Source organism: Dictyostelium purpureum, assembly GCF_000190715.1.
Source record: "Dictyostelium purpureum unplaced genomic scaffold DICPUscaffold_172, whole genome shotgun sequence".
Classification (NCBI taxonomy): Eukaryota; Evosea; class Eumycetozoa; order Dictyosteliales; family Dictyosteliaceae; genus Dictyostelium; species Dictyostelium purpureum.
The window spans coordinates 14614-29854 of NW_003519509.1; the positions used below are offsets into that span (position 1 = coordinate 14614).

Consider the following 15241-nt stretch of genomic DNA (forward strand, 5'->3'; position numbering starts at 1 on the left):
AATTATTGTAAAAGAAAAAAAAATAAGATGTCGGAAAAGTTAAATAAAGATTTTTTGGATAATTAATTTTAAAAAGAAAAAATAAAAAAAATAAAATTAAATAATATTTTTAAAAAAACTAAAAAAAAAAAAAAAAAAAAAAAAAAAAAAAAAAAAAACTGGTGTCCTCTTTTGAAAAGGGTTAATATTAAACAAAATATTAATCATAAAAAAGGAATTAGATTAAACAAATAAAGAAATTAATTTGATAAAAAAAAAAATATTTATAAATTTGAATCTAGTTCACATAAAAATCGAATTTTTTAATTTTTTAATTTTTTTTTATTTTATTTTATTTTTATTTATTCATTAAGGATTATTTGTAAAATGATTAAACAAATATAGTTAAAACAAATCCCTTAATAACTCATTATTTAAAAATATAAAAATAAAAAATAAAAAAATAAAAAATATTTTTTTGATTTTTTTAAAAAATTTTCATTTTTTATAAAATTTTTTATTTTTTAATTTTTTATAATAATTTGCTTGTTACAAAGCGCAATTGTATACTTGTTGTATTTATTAAATATATTTTTCATTGTCTTATTAATAATAATAATAATAATAACAACCAGTATTATATAAATCCACACAAAAAGAGTATTGTTGTGTGGAGTATAAACTATAAAATAAATTGTTTTATAATTTTTTAAAAAATCATATAAATATATTAATAATTGAGTCAATTAACTAATCAAGATAAAAAAAAACAGAATGGAAACATTATCAGTTATATTAAGAAATTTTAAAAAAGATAATCATTCTAGTATATATAAAGGGAATAGCAATTACTACGAATTATTTAAAGAGAATAAGGAATCTATTGATTGCAAATTATCAAATGACCTAAACTATATTGCATTTACAGTAAAATCAAATAAGTTAGTTTTAACATCCATATATAATAGTAGTAATAACAATAATAATAGTGCAAACTCATCACCATCTTCATCGATTTCAGCATCTTCCTCTTTTTCATCTTCGACATCCGCATTTTTATTTAACTCTGTTTTAAATAATAGTCAGCAGCAACAACAATATCACAATGGAGGTCACCAACATAGCGGATATCACCATGGCTCCAGCCATCACAACTATGGTTTTTATAAAGAATATTTAGACAAGGATTTACAAATTTTAAGATTTTACCAGCAACAATCAGAAAATGAACATAGAATTGAAATTGAAAATATCTCGAGTGTGCATCAATATGGTTGGGTATCGCCTAAAATCCATAGAGAATTAGTATCACTTTATTCAAATACAAATAATGATAATACAATAACACCATCACATTTAGTAGTTTTAGATAAAAATCAAAAAACATTACATTTATTATCAATTTTTAAAAATTTAACACAACAAAATAATAGTGGCAGCTTTAGCACATCAGGTAACCAATCACCAGTTTCAGAAAGAAATAATCAACAGTCATTAAATAATAGTAGTAGTTCAGCAGTTAATAATAAAATCAATGATATTAAACTAACTAAAGTTTTATGTATTATATCACCAATAATTCAACCAGTCTCACAACAAGCACAATCTACAGTCATCAAAACTTTTAAAAACTATCTATTACACGATTTTATATTGCCATATGAAAAGATATTGGAACAATTAAATTTAAATATTCCACAAAATAAAAATGAAATTGGTAAGTTTATATTATATTAAAAAAATCAATATCTATTCAAAATAAAAAATTATTATTAACATTTTATTTTTTTAATAAAGATATCGAAATTATATCAAGTGATGATCAAGGAAATTTAATATTATTGGTACAGAGAAATATTATTGCTTTATTAAAGATTAAACAAGTTGATAACTATAATTATATATTTTTTATTCAAAGAAGATTTAATTTATCTATAGGTTATTCAACAAGAGAAGTTTTTAAAGATATTAGTAAGGAAAGTGAAAATAATAAGGAGTATATATATAGATACGTCGATAAATGGTTGTTTGTAATGAATAAAATTAATGGTCAATTAGATATATGGAATATTAATGGAAAGAAGAGAGGTATCATTCAAACTAGAAGCTTTATAAACTATGATATTACGAGCACTACAGCATCGCTAGAGATTACTGATTTTTCAATTCCATTCGATTTAATGTCAATTGTTATAAAAAGAAATCAAATCGATCAGCTTTATGTCCTTTCCTTAGATTTTAGTTTTTTAAATACACCAACTCGTATATTCACAACTTCCAACTTGGTCAATTATTGCAATACAAATAAAATTGACGACGAATGTGATATATTTTCCCCATCAGCTTTTATTTCATCAGATATGTTAGAACAACAAGAACAATTGAATAAAGAAAGAATCAATATTAGTGCAGAGAATAGTGGTTATAGTAATCAAGATAATACAGATACCGATTCAGAACATCAACAACAACAGCAACAATCTTTACTAATTAACGATACAGATGATGAATATGACGAAGAGGAAGATTCTGAGGATGAATTATATTCAAATGCTGAAGATATTAATAATAAGAATGAAGTTTTTCAATATCACTGGTACGAAACAACCGAAAGTAAATTAAAGCTGGATGATAATAAATTAGAATTTGGTGAATTGGCTCATTGGGTACCAAAAAAGTCAGTATCATATCCATCTAATGGATTCAGCATCAGTGGTAATTTTATGAATCAATCAATTGGTGTTTATTCCTCATCATCCTTGGGAACTGGTAGACTATCAAGGGAGAACTCATTCGTATTAAATAGATCTTTAAGTAAATCTGCTAGTATTTCAGATGACTTGACAAACTTTAAAGAAATGACAAGTAATAATAATGGTGAAGTTTTAAACACATCATCAATTATTAAAAGCAATAGTAACAATAATTTACAAATTTATCAACAATTTCAAAAACAATTAGACGATAGCTCCTATAATTTAATAATACCAGTTTTACCAATGAATAGTCAAGATAAAAAACCAATCAATACCCAATTATTTATTACACCAAAATTAATAGTTTACCAAGTAGATTATAAAATTTTAAGCAAACCTAGTACTAATGGTGAAGATAGTGGCAATAATATCAGCAACAGTAACGAAGAATTCAAAGAGTTTAAAACTGAATATTATTTATTTGACCGTATTAGAATCGATAGAAAATCAGTTAAGGTTATTGAAGGTGAAAGAGTATTGACAATCAAATTATTGGATCAATCATTTTATTATTTTACAGAAAATGGAATTCAAGCAATTTTAATTGATACAAATCAACAATTAATTTTAAACAATTTAATTATGTTGGAAGGTGCAGAAAGTGCTAACCATTTATGTTCTCTAAATCACTGGAACAAAAGGGATCTTAAAATTCATGCTTTACACCTAGGTCTTAAGTATCGTCAATTGGATGTTGTTGAACCAGCTTTACGTAGTTTAGATTATGATCAACAATTAATTGGTAGTCGTTTATTAATCAATATCATTTTGGAGAATTCTGCAAATGCTGCAAATTCTAATGTCCACAACGAATCTTTTACAAATGAACTTTTACACATAGCCATGAATTTTATTGGTTTAATCATTAAAGATAGAGCATCATTGGTACATCAGTCATTAAAAGAACAAAATAATCAACAGCAACAACAACAAAATGATGAAAATAATAGTGATAGCGATCATCATATTAATAATATTAATTGGACAGAAACTTTAACAACTCCATTAAGTAGCGGTAATATTATTGGATCAACAGCACAAATAATGGTCTCAGGTTCAATTGGTACCAGTTCTGTATATTTAGACTCTGCATCTTCTGCATCTTCACCATCAACTTCACATCAATCTTCAGCCTATTATACATTAAATTCTTTATTATCACTATCAGATCAAACTAATGCTAATAACAATGATCAAAAACCAACCACACCAATCCAAGATTTACTATTGTTTACAAAAATTTTAGAAGCTCTTAGATTATTCCAAAAAGAAAAACAAGATTTATTAGTTCCAAAAAGAAAACATCAAAACTCTTATAGTAACCCATATAATGGTCAAACAGGTGATTTAATGATAAAGCAAATGAATGATATGTCAACATGGTTCCCATCTGGCTTATTGGATCGTTGGGAAAGAATGGAGGAGTTAGAGATTATTAAAGAATCATTAAATTCAGGAAATCTTTCAACATTGATATCCTATATCAATTGGAAGCGTGAAAAGAAGGGTGTATTATACCAACAACCTATTTCAAATACACTTAAGCAGTACCAATTGCAACAAACTTCATCCTCATCATCACTTAAATTCATCTCACCCATTGGGCCATTTACTTTTGATGATGTTCAAAAAATATCATCATGTTTTGTTTACCAAGCAGTAAGCCAAGATCAATTAGAGGTTGCCATTAAATTATTAAAAACCATTGGTTCGCCAGTCAGTCCAAATTTAAAACAATTAGCTTTTAACACTACTCGTAGAAATATTAGAAATCTTTTGTTAGACGCTTTAGTATCACACCCAATGGTTAAAGATCCATCATTCTTTACTCCAGAGATTTTAGAACTAATTGATTTCCGTAGTAAATTGGACTCTCTATATCCAAATTTCTCTTATCATCGTGAGTTCTCAAGGCTATCTTTCAAGTGGAGACCATTAAACGAATCTAAACCACCATTACTCATTCAACAACAGCGTCAACTACAACAACATTATCAAATTCAGTTGAAGCAACAACAACAACAATCACAACAATTGCAACCATATTATAATAATAACCCAATTGTACCATTCGATTTATTAACTGATGATGATGTTAAGGTATTTTGCCAAGAGATCGATGACTTTTTACCAGACACTGAGCACTATTATGGTTTCCAAGTGATTACTCATGGTAATGTCTCATCGCAACAAACAAATGTATATAGCAGTGGTTTCCTTAGAGGGGGTGTTTCTCCAATGTCATCATCCAATGTTTCACCACAAACTCCTACAGGCTATCGTAATCGTATTATTTTATACCCACCACCAACAAACACCAATACTCACTCACTTAGTAGTTCACTAACCAGTAATCATGACCCAAATAGTCCATTAGCTTCATCGAATGATGGTTATTCTCATTACACTTTAAATTGGTTATCAAAATGGTCCACTGACACCAAAGAGCGTATATTATTGGATAAAAAATATCAAGTCGATAAAAGAAATACCATTTCAAAACTATACCATTCAATTTCTCATAATCAATATCAATCAATTTTAGATTGGATCAATTCATTAAACTCCAAAGACATTCATTATTTAAGAAACTTAATTTTATCAAAATTTGAAAATTTAAAATTAAAAAAACAAAATCAAGATATCAATAATGACTCTACATCAAAAGAAGATAATGAAGAAGAAAGATTATTATATAATTCAATTATTAGTGCATTAAAGATAGCAACACCATTTGTTAGAGATTTATTCATGAATCACTTAGCAAGAAATAGAATCTTCTTAACTGATATTGAAATTTTACCATGGTTTCACATTACAAATATCAACTCATATATTGTTCAAAAGGATAGAAATTATATTTTAATGAAACGTTTAGCCTATAATCATTTATTATTCCCAGAGTTCCGTTTAGATGAAGCATTAAGCATTAACAACAACAGCAATAGTACAGATGAATCAATTAAATTCTCATTTAAATCACACCAATATCCATTAAACCAAATATTGCCAATTCAAGGACTAGATAGTATTGATGAAGATCCAATGCAACTCGATTTCCACAAATTTTTTATTGAGTTTTCAATCAAGAATAAACTATATTTATTGTTATCAAGCTATTTAGATTGTTACCGTTTAGCTAAGAATTCCAACGATAGAAAGAAATTAAATATCGACTTTGACTCTGATATTGTTAAGGATGATTTACAAACCCAATTATTACTATTATTCAAATCACGCACCAAAGTTGACTATGTTAAATCAAATCTCGTTAATCTATTAACAATACTTAATAAACAAAAACAAGACTCTCAATATAACCCTGTTCATTCTAGCAATGAATTTACAAGCAGTAGCGAAGCCGAAGAAGAGTCATATGAAGATCACCATATTATCCAACCTAAATTAGTAATACCAAAAGTAATAAATTTATCAGAATTTGATAAAGCATCAAGTATCCAAGATCAATTGAACACATTTTATTCAATTATTAATGGTGTAGTAAAGAGCTTCCCAAACAGAACATTGCTTGCATTATCCGCCATGATTTATTCACCTGCAACATTTAAAGATTTATTATGTGGTATCACAGATCAAGGATTGAAACTCAATTCAAAACAACTTTTAATGAAAATTAGAAAGCAATACCCAACCACTTTTAAAATCTTGGATAGCCTATCAAAGCAAAATCAACAGAAACAAGAACAACAAGCTAAAATTAAACCACGTGATATTATATCATCAAAACAAGATATTACTTTATCAGAATTAATTGACAGCAACTCAATGTTTAATTTATCACATTTATTTGGCTCAATTGAACAAGACTCTCAAAAATTACTCATAAGTGATTTCAGCACCCAATCATTTAAAGAAGGTTATTTAGATCGTTTAGATATATTTTATTATTTAGAAAAAGGACGTCCAATGAAAGCATATAATGTTTTATTAAAATCATTAAACTCGATTAATGGCAAAACCAGCAACGAAAATGGTGAAATTCAATTCTCAAATAAAGAACAAAGAAATCTTATTGGTTGGTTAATTAGATTATTTGCAATAAAGAGAATAAATCAAAAGAATTCTGTATCCTCTGCCATATCATTAATGGATCTTTGCAAAATGTTTGAATATGCAACAATGATTAGAACTGATGTATCAATAATCCAACGTATTTTCGACTATCCATCCAACACTGCACCCAACACACCAAATTTATCATCACCCAGCCTTTTATCATCTACCAACTCTTTAAATGAATCATATGATGGATATAATCAATTTAATCAATTCCAATGTGAAACTATAAATCTTTTGCTTTCCCTTTACCCCACACCAGATTCTTTATTAACCACAATTACAAATAGTGCAAACGATAATGTATCACCATTTCCATCACCAGTTACAGCAATTCACAGAATCATCAGCCGTTTTGAAAGCACAATTAGTGTTGACGAACCATTATCAGATGTTTTATTAAACAACAATTGGTATCTTTTATCCAAATTCTGCCAATGCCATGCTATTCCAAAACTTACCAAACAACTTGAATATTTAGCTGGTCAAGGTAATTGGTTAGAATTTATTTACCAAGCTCAAATCCAAGAATTCCCACTTTTACAAATTAAAGATATCATTTACACTAAAATTTCAAATAATGGTATAAGATCCCACTTGTTATTGGTTATCGAACAAATTTCAAATGAAAGAAAAAGACAATATATCAATACCAACTCCAATAGTGCTATTGAACAATCTGAACTATTAAAATTATCAATGAAATATTATCCAATTGAAGAATCAAAACTAAATAATGATATCATTGGCTTTGTACTATCTTCATTCCGTTCAAATAATCCAAGAAACTATCTTTTATATAATGCAACCAATAGCAAAAGACCATTATTGGCTGTAATTGCAAACTGTATAAATACTGATGGTAGCGATGATTCATCTAGTAATAACAATAGCTCAACTATTGAATGCTTAGTTACATGGTTATGTGTTTCAACTCCAAACCTTTCCAAATTCCTTTCTGGTAAAGTTACAGTCGAGGATAGTTTTGATTTTGACTTGGATGCTTTAAATATCTCTTTAGATCACCACGTTGCACCAAATATCAAAAAATATTCAAATGTAAGTTAAATTTTATTTTATTTGATATAGAAATTTATATAAACATATATACTAATTATTTTATTTAACAATACAGGATGATTTAATTAACTCAATTCAATATATTATTCAAAATAGAAAAACTTTTATATTGTTACAAGGTTTCAAAATATTTTTACCAAATAATATTTTAATAAACTATTTCAAGTTTATTAACCAATTCTATCAATATAGATTTGAAGAATCTGAAGAAAGCTTAAAGGTATTTATTAGAGATTTAGATTCCTATAGTATGTCAGCAGATCAATCATTACAACATCCAAATTTCCAAACAAAATCAACTGTAAAGAAAATGGTCGTTGAACTTTCTGAAGGATTGTTAGATTTATTTTCATCGTACGAACGTGAACATTTTATTGATATTCTTCATAGATCTGGAATATCAAATACATTTTCAACATTATACTCTACACTTCATTTACTAAAGAGAACAATGATTCAAGATAAAAACATTCATATGGATCCAAAAATTATTGTTCAACATTTAATAGAAAAAGGTCTTTTCAAGGAGGCTCGTACCTACTCTCAAGAGAATAATTTGGATAAAGATATTGTAACTGTAGCTGAAGTAGAATCTTTAATTAATCATTATCAACAAGGTTGCCTTTGGGAAATTGAAGCCGAAAGAATCAATCTTTGGAAGAAATCTCAACAATATTTCATTCAACATAAATGTAAACCTGGAATAGCTGCTGAAATATTTTATAATCGTGGTAATAATATAGCTCCAAGCAATGAAAAGGTATTTTTATTGTCTTTGGCTGTAGAATGGTTTGAAAAAGCTTTACACGAATCATTCAACTATGGTAATGCTATATCCGCAACTCCAACCAAATCAATCATCACCCAAACTTTTATTGATGATTTAAGAAAGCAAATATTATTGTTATCTGTTGGTATATCGAATCAAGAAGATCAAATAATGAATAAAGACAATGACGATAATGAAGGCAATTATGATGATGGTCAAGATGATGATTACTCATCATCACCATTACAATTACGTCGTCGTTATCGTGAACGTTCCAATAGAAACTCATTAGATTCAAAACAAAATACAAGTAGTCAAAATCTTTTATCATATTTTACATCACCTATAGCATCCCCATCCTCATCATTATCCTCATCCCCAACTGATAATGAATCATCACCATTAAAAGATTATAATAAGAAAAAACAACCATCACCACAAAACCATAATTATTTACAATCTCATTTAATTAATAATTTAAATAACAACAACAACAACAACAACAACAACAACAACAACAACAATAACAATAACAATAACAATAACAATAACAATAACTTTAGTGGACCATTATCAAGTTCATTTAGTAAGGATGGTTTATCATTTATTTCACCAATTAAATCTATTCAATTAGAACCAAAAGCTTTAGATAATGTAATTGCCAAATTATTAAATTCTGATCAAATGCCACAAGCCGAACAAATTGCTCAACAATTTAATTACAAATCTTTTGAATATGACGTCATATCATTGATGTATAATATTGCAAATAGATCCACATCACCAAACCCTAACGGCTTCCCATCAGATTTACTTGACCAACTAAACCGTGATTTTAATTTTAATAAATGGTTCCAATCATTATCAACAAGCTTTGAAATTACAACTGAAAATATTTTATTGGTTTTAGAGAACCTCTCTGCATGCTGCCAATTAACCAAAAGAGCTGCTAAATCAATCATTACCAAATTCAATGTATCCGAAAAACTATCGATTAGCTATTCAGAGCTCTTGCTTTCAAATCCATACGATATTTTAAATCAATTACTATTGTTAGGAAAAGATTGTTTCCGTTTAATCAAATCGTACATCAATACCAATCATTTAGACATTATGAAAATCAATGAAATTTTAGCAGAACTATTCGCCAAAACTATCATTACTCAATATGGAAGCGGTTCATTAATGTCATCATTATCATTATCTGATGATTCCACAAAACAATTTTCATTAAATGGTATTGATCCAAATTGGTCATCAGAAGAATTCCACGAATACATTAGAATTGGTAGAGATCCATTTGCATTTGGTATGAAATTAATTGAGGCAACACGTATAAACCATGACTTGTACTTTTCAGTGGAGAGCTCACCAGTAATGTTTAGCAACAATAGCGGTATGGGCAGCTATGTATCACCAACACTCAATAGAAATATTGGTAATCCTGATAAACTAGCATCACCAATCGGTATGGATGCTGAAGTCGAACTATTTGTACGTGCTCATTTTTGTTTTGTAGTTGCTTGTAGTGTTGATGGTACCATTTTGGTATTAAACATCGTTAAATCTAGAATCAACTATTATGCAGAAGCCAACAAATACAAATTATTAGTACGTCTTGTTACTGGTATGCAATGTTATAACGAACTTCAAGCAATTTTAGAAATCCTTCTTCAACATAACAACTTTGAACTATTATTAAGAAAGAAAATCCATCAACACGAAGATCAAAACGGTTTAAAACTTGCTCTTCATTCATTCCTCTTAAAGAAGCAACCATTGTACCACGACAAACTTGAAATGTTATTCCTTCGTTTCAACATGTACAGAGAAATTGCACTATCACACGAACAAAAAGCCAAAACCAGATTAGAATCCATTGGAAGAGATGGTAAATCTTTAAATACCAATTCAAATAAACAAGATTTACTATTATCAATGAAAGACTTTTTAGATGCTGCTGATAACTACTCTAAAGAACGTTCACAGCGTACCGCTCAATCATGTATCTCTATGGGTGCTCTTATTGCTCTTCAAATTAAATCTCCTGAACAACGTATTATCAACTTAAAACCAGCCGAAGCCAAATCTATACTAATTCAAAGACCATTCTTTAAGGAGGCTTTAATTATTGCCAATGCTTATAATTTAAATGCTTACTCTGAATGGATAAATGTTTTGTTCCTACAAGTTATAGTTAATGGTAACCTTAGTTACCTAAATGAATACATCTCCTATTTTTCATATTCAAACAATTTATATATTGATTTAGTTAAAAGAGTAAGTTATATCACTATTTATTAATAATATTATAATAAAAAAGAATATATGTCTAATTTTTTTTTTTTAAATTTAGTATAAAACTGATACAAAAACAGGCAAAATTCAAAATATTAGAAACATTATTCAAAATGTAATAATAGATAAGAATTTAAGGATCGAGTTAGCAAAAGAATTACAACTAGATGATATCGTTAGATTAAATTCGAGATAAAAAATAAATAAAATTAATAACTATTGTAATACAATAGCTTTATACGATATATTTTTAATATAATATTATAAAAATATGTATTTTAGTATATAAAAAACACCAATTTAATTATATATTAAAACATATGTTTTAATGATATTTTTTTGATTTTTGTGTATGATTGGATTTTTTTTTTATAATTTTTTTTTTTTTATAATTTTTTTTTTTTTTTTTTTTTACATTATTAAATCAAAGCTCAACTTTTATTAATATTAAAACATAATTCATTATATTTATTTATTTATTTATTATTTATTTATTTATTTATTTATTTATTTATTTATTTATTTATTTATTTATTTTATTTTATTTTAGCACACCCACACAATGAAAAGAAAATCAGAAGCAAATATTTTAAATGATTTATCAAACTCACAGGTTCCATTTATGTGCTATTTGATAGTTTTACAAGAATGGAAAATTAATAAGCTATCTGAAGAAGTGAAAAATAAGATAGTTTTGGACTTAAAAAGTACTGAAGAATTCAAAGGTATGGAGTTGGATTCTAATCATTTAGAATCAATTATTGGTGATTTTTCAGTTTTCCCAATGTCAAATAAAAATAACATTATAGCTATGTGGAAATCAATTAACAAATTTAGAGCTATATATAAATTAGAAGTATAATTATTTTTTTTAATTTTTAATTTTTTTAATTTTTTATTAATTTTTTCAAAAACTTTTTTTTAATTTTTTTTTTTTCAGAGCATTTTAAAACACAATGTCTTAGAAAGATCAAACAAATATAATAAGGTTTCAAAAACCAATGGAAATGGCCACAAAGGTAACTTTCAAGAAAATAAAATAAGAAAAACTTGGAATTATAGAAAAAGTAAAAAGCAAAGGTTAGAAGAAAATAAAACCAATAATAATAATATGATTATTAATCAAAATCACAATAATGATAATCATCATATTAACAACAATAATAATAACACTAACAATAATAATAATATGAATAATACAAATCATATTAACAATATCAATATTGATTATAATAACTTTAACAACTCCACTCATATAGAAACCAATAACTGTAGTGATGATTCTATTAATAGTGATAATGAAGAAAGTGATGAAGAAGGTAACGAGAGTGAATTTAAACAATTTAATGAAAACTTTAAAGGCTCAATATCAAATAAAACTGTTGAACCATACACACCATCTCAATATTTTATTCCACCAACCCCATTTGATACCTTTTTATATAGCTCCAATAACTCTACCCCAACAAACCAATCTCCAATTATAAACCAACAGCTATTACAAATACAACAAACCCAACAACAACAACAACAACAGCTACCAAATGTTAATAACACTTCTTTTGATAATAATATAAATACCAGTATAAGTGATAACAGTAATAACACCAACACTAGTCCAATGTATGTCTATATACCAAACTATAATGGAAATTTTAATTACAATAACTACTACTCTACACCATTCTATAATATCCAAAACTAAAAAAAAAAAAAAGAAATAAAGTTTTATTATTTGTAAAATAAAGAAATTTATATTTTTATTTTTTCTTTTTATTTCTAAAAAAAAAAAGTTTTAGTTTTAAAGATTACATATTTAATAACTCTTCTTTGGAGGGACAAAAATAGATACTACCGCTAACAGGAACAGAAACACGCAATACTAAATCTTGTTGCCCATCGAGCTTTCCAAACATTGATTGTAAATTTAATTCAATAAAATGGAATCTATAACTAAACGATACAAAGAATAAACCTTTTTCACCAGATGCTGCACCGTAGGGCAAAGAAGCTCTGTTTAATCTGACCTTTTCATTGTTTTCTAGTAATTGGGTTCTTGATACATGTGAGTTGGTAGGACGTTTCTCTAGTGGTATCCTTCCGCTATCTTTTTTTAACCTTCCGATTGAATCCTGTTGGTATTGCAATGATTGATGGTCCCAGTTTTCCAAGTGGTGCACCCAACGTTGTACAAATACATAGCTGCCATTTTCGTGTGGTTTTCCTGCAGGTATTAATGAAACTTGACTTTTATCTGGTACTGTTTGTGGATTATTTGTGCCATCTACAAAACCACTAAAATCACGCTCCTCGCATCTTCTATAGCCATGAATTTCCTCTTCGACCTTTATAATACTACCAAAATTCTTTAGGGTATTCTGTGCTAATTTAATGGCTACATCAAAAGTTACAGAAGATATATGAATAAAGAACTCTCTTTGGTTTACATTGGGTATATAAGTTAAAGTATTAGATGACTTTAACTCATCTGGCATTGGTAAATCTGTAACTTTTTTCCAAGCATCACAAGAAAAACACAAAGAACCGGTTATAAATGATTCTGGGTATCGAACTGATAATTGATCCAATTCATCTTGGAATCCTTTAAGAGCATCTTTAAATAATTTTTTATCATCTGGAAATTTGAATTTAATACTTGCTTCAATAAACACTGAATGTTTAAAATTATTTGAACAAACTGAAGATTGCGCCATAAAAAAACAAATTAAAAATATAAAAATTAAACAATAAATTAAAACAAATTCTATTTTATTTGATAATTTAGAAAATAATAAATAACTTAAATAAAAGAAAAAGAAAAAAAAAAAAAAAAAAAAAAAAAAAAAAAAAAAAAAAAAAAAACCCATTTTCCTTTTTTAATTGAAAAATCTTTTATCTTTAAATAGTGGTAAGTGTGTTGTTAATTTCCATTTTGGTGGAAATTAACAAAGATTAAGAAAACAATTCACCCACATTATGACAAAAAAATGACAATAATAAAAAAAAAAATACAGCTAAATTCAATTTAATGTATATTATTTGATTTGTTTTATTTCACCCCTCCCCCGAAAAACTATTTTATTTTTAGAAACAATTTAAAATCCCACACATCTATTCAGAAACACAAAAAAATATAAAAAATGGTTTATAAAAAATAAATAGAAACACTAAAGAAAAATAAAAAATTAAAAACCCCATATTTACTTAATTTTTATTTTTATTTTTATTTTTATTTTACATAGTCAAATAATATTATGAATTCTGTTGTTATTGTTACATGTTTAGTAACTCATTAAGTGAGGGAACAAAATAGAGAGATCCACTAACTGGGAGAGTAAATTTTAATATTAGATCTTGTTTTCCATCACGCTTACCAAACATTGATTCTAACAACAATTGTAAATAATGTATTCTACCGCTAAAACCTACAAAAAATAATCCCTTTTCACCTATTTTTTTAAATGAATAAAATTATTAAAATTAAAATATTTTCATTGAGTTATTTAATAATTTAATGATTAAAATATTTACCTGATGCTAAACCATATGGCAATGATTGTCTTACTATTTTTACCTTTTCACCAACTTCATCTATTAATTGTGTTCTTGTTACATGTGAATTTGCAGGACGTTGGTCAACAGGGATATTAGCACTATCTTTTTTCATTCTTCCTATTGTATCTTGTTGGTATTGGACGGATTGCTGGTTCCAGCTTTCCAAATGATGAACCCAACGTTGGATAAAAGCAAAACTACCATATTCATGTGGCTGTCCTTCTGGCACTAGTCCATATTTGATTCTATCTGAATCTATGGATGGATTTAATGTTCCGTCGATAAATCCACTTAAATCACGATCTTCAATTCTTCTAAACCCATGTACCTCTTGTTCAATTTTAATTGTATTTGAAAAATAATTGAGAACATCTTGTGCTACCTTAAAAACAACATCAAATTGTTCACCTGATATATGTATAAACAAATCTCTTTGTATTGTATTTGGAATATAATCAAATGTATTTGCTGAAACCAATCCAACTGGTGGGGGCATTGTAGTGACTTTCTTCCAACCATCGCAACTAAAACCAATTGAACCTGTAATAAATGAACTTGGGAACTGTGTATTTAATAAAGTTAATTGATCTTGAAATTTTTTTAATGCGCCTTTAAAAACTATTAAATCATTAGGTACCATTAATTTAATATTTGCTTCGTAATAAATTGAATAATCAACATGTTTTGATAAAACTGATGATTGTGCCATTTTATAAAATTTATAAAT

The 15241-nt window shown here is 27.0% G+C and overlaps 3 protein-coding genes across 3 annotated transcripts; 2 read left to right on the forward strand and 1 right to left on the reverse strand.

Annotated features, from left to right (window-relative positions):
• Window positions 1-753: 753 nt before the first annotated feature.
• Window positions 754-11155, forward strand: DICPUDRAFT_80142 (uncharacterized protein; the record flags this gene model as incomplete). Its single annotated transcript, XM_003289328.1, has 4 exons — window positions 754-1696; window positions 1777-7871; window positions 7948-10941; window positions 11018-11155. 4 exons carry the CDS (start codon window positions 754-756, stop codon window positions 11153-11155), a joined length of 10170 nt encoding a protein of 3389 aa, XP_003289376.1.
• A 366-nt stretch (window positions 11156-11521) lies between these two features.
• DICPUDRAFT_153745 (uncharacterized protein) lies at window positions 11522-12664 on the forward strand (the record flags this gene model as incomplete). Its single annotated transcript, XM_003289329.1, has 2 exons — window positions 11522-11815; window positions 11900-12664. 2 exons carry the CDS (start codon window positions 11522-11524, stop codon window positions 12662-12664), a joined length of 1059 nt encoding a protein of 352 aa, XP_003289377.1.
• Window positions 12665-12767: 103 nt separating this feature from the next.
• DICPUDRAFT_153746 (uncharacterized protein) lies at window positions 12768-15223 on the reverse strand (the record flags this gene model as incomplete). Its single annotated transcript, XM_003289337.1, has 3 exons — window positions 12768-13630; window positions 14283-14408; window positions 14491-15223. The coding sequence occupies 3 exons, from the start codon at window positions 15221-15223 to the stop codon at window positions 12768-12770; spliced, it is 1722 nt and encodes a 573-aa protein (XP_003289385.1).
• Window positions 15224-15241: the final 18 nt, after the last annotated feature.